The 2,830-nt window shown below is 25.3% G+C and overlaps 1 protein-coding gene across 1 annotated transcript in view; it reads left to right on the top strand.

Annotated features, from left to right (window-relative positions):
* LOC107611936 (senescence-specific cysteine protease SAG39-like) overlaps positions 1,709-2,830 on the top strand; it is a 2,272-nt gene continuing 1,150 nt past the window's right edge. The window contains exon 1 of the mRNA XM_016313799.2: positions 1,709-2,248. Within this exon, the coding sequence (XP_016169285.1) occupies positions 1,792-2,248 (457 nt within the window). The 5' untranslated portion in view covers positions 1,709-1,791. The remainder of the gene's footprint in view (positions 2,249-2,830) is intronic.

Below are 2,830 nucleotides of genomic sequence, written 5' to 3' on the forward strand. Positions count from 1 at the left end.
GTATAAGAGAATATGTTAGAGATATAATTATTTTTATGATTTTTTTATTCATTTAAACTTTAAAAAAAATTAATTTTCATGATAATATATGAGATTTATAAAAGACAATTTTTTTTCATTTTATCATTAAGGATCTACCATGTCAAATTGTCTGCTAATGTGATCGAATAGCACATACTGTTTATATATGAGAATTAATCTCTATACATACATTATTAACAATTGACCAAATCAGTTCATTCATATAAAATATATGTTTAAATTAAATTAAATAATATATTTTTATATATAATATATTATTACGTATTTAATAACTAATTTTTTACATGCACGTAGATTTTTATCTCAGAATAAGATAACATAGTTTAATTTTTGTATTGATCATCTTTTTCTTTTGAGTTATTTGAAATGAAGTAATAAAACTATTAATAATAAGGGTGTTGATTTAATTAGTGGTAGATGCTCACTACACTATAGCTGACAGGTGTCGGCTAATAAATTGTTACATACATAAGACAGGATTTGAACTTCTGAGTCCTAACACTTATTTAAACAGACTAATGAACTAACTATTAGACCAAGCTAACTTAATTATAAATATTGTTATATGAATGTTAGTTCAAGTTTGATGCTAAACAAAGTTCTTAATTTTTTTAATTTCAATTCGAATTTTTTTCAGTTAAAGTTCTTAAATGTAAGTTAAAGAAAGATAAACTAAAAGAAAAAAAAAATTTGTAGTGGCTAAAGATGATACACAAATAGACTTTTTTTAATTTTTTATCAAAAATATTATGTGTACATTAAAATTAGTCACTAAAATCAATTATAGATATATTTGTGTATAAATATATGTATTATTTAATTTATTTTTTTTATGTCTATTTATATTTTAATATATATTTTATAGTAATTTGACTTTGGTAGCTAATTTTAATATATACTTAACATAATCCTATTATTATTAGTGTGGAATTTACCAAATAAATTTTTATCTATAAAAAATCAAATAAATAAAAAAACAAAATACTAATGGTTTGTCACCGCCACCCGTATCTCTTGTTCTCTACTTCTGCTGTTGCTATTTGCTTTTCCAACCTTTGTGAATGGGGTATAGTAACACTACCCCCTCCCCAAATTTATAATGCTTGCACCTATATACATATAGTAGTTTTGGTCCCACACCCACTAAACTAAAAGTTGAAAGGCCCAAATTAAAGAAGCAAAAAATAATTAAAATTTGGTACATGAAAAAGTTTCTCCATGATAAATGACAAAATCTCCACTTTCCCTTTGGTAAAGAAGCAACTTTTCTTGCAAATTGTCTATCATCAAAGCCATAATATAGTTGTTTTTATATATACATATACATGCCCGACGAAAAATGCAGTATTTATTATTTGTGATCTTTTTTTGTTTTTTATTTTTAATTATAATATTTTCATAATTTATTTTCGTTCTTACTTCAAATTTAAAACTTTTATTTTGTTCAACTTTTTCTTCGATTGAAATTTATATTAAGACCATGATTATCTTCAAGAATTTGAGTCCAAATGTGAGATTGGGAATGAGACGCACGCACGACTTGGATAAGGACGGGTCCTCTTTGAATACATAAAAACTAAATAAATAAATTAAAAATTTTAATCGAAAATCATAACATCACACACTTAGTTTGCAACTATAAATAGCACCCTCTATATATGTTTGTTACATTCAAGTTTTCCTTCTCAGTTTATCATAACAAAAACCCTCATCACCTATATATCCCTACACTATTCCAAGCATCAATCCATGGCTTCCTTTAGCCAAAGCCTTTATGTTTTAGCTTTGTTCGTCATCCTTGCTTTATGGAACTCTCGGGTAACAATGTCTCGCAAGCTTGTTGAGCTGGAGGCATGGTCACCCGAGAGACACGAGCAATGGATGGTAGAACATGGGAAGTATTACAAAGATGTTGCTGAAAAAGAAAAACGTTACCAAATATTCAAAGAAAACGTTGAGTTCATTGAGTCATTCAATGCTAATAATAAGAACTTAACTTTCAAACTTGGTGTTAATCAATTTGCTGACCAAACCTTTGAAGAATTTAAGGCTTCATCACTTAATGGTAAAAAGGGGTCACTTGGTTTATTGGGCATGGAAGAAATTGAAACACCTTTTAAGTATGAAAATGTCACAGACATTCCTGAAACTATGGACTGGAGGAAAAGAGGTGCTGTTACTCCAATCAAGGACCAGAAAGATTGTGGTATGTAATTACCATATATAATTGTATTTTTCATGTTTATTTCTATTATTATTTCAGGTTAAGGAATTTCCGTGCGTGTAGTATATCATGATGAACTGAGTTTCATATTTTCATCTAAATATTAGATGTTTTTGCATGTAACATTTTTGAGACGATAATTTTGTATAATTAATATAAAATAATTGTATATATAATAATAATAATAATAATAATAATAATAATAATAATAATAATAATAAAAATAAAAATAAAATTTAATTTGATATTTGGATATTCTTTAAACACATTTAATATGCATTTTTTATGTATTGTAAAAACATATAGCTATTTATTTTCAATTTGAATGTTTTAAAAATAATGTTGAAAACTAAAAATGATGAAAAATTGTTTATTTTTTGGTACATAGATGAAATATAATTTTAAAACATACACATTTTTTTGTTATATGTATATCATATTAATGTATTAGTAGGCACTAATATACCTATTAATCTAATTATTTTTATAAATTAAGTATGTACAGTAATAACAAATATACGAGCTAGATTAGTTAAGACACTAATATGTAAAAATTTAATTACG

The sequence above is a fragment of the Arachis ipaensis genome, chromosome B08, assembly GCF_000816755.2.
Source record: "Arachis ipaensis cultivar K30076 chromosome B08, Araip1.1, whole genome shotgun sequence".
Classification (NCBI taxonomy): domain Eukaryota; kingdom Viridiplantae; phylum Streptophyta; class Magnoliopsida; order Fabales; family Fabaceae; genus Arachis; species Arachis ipaensis.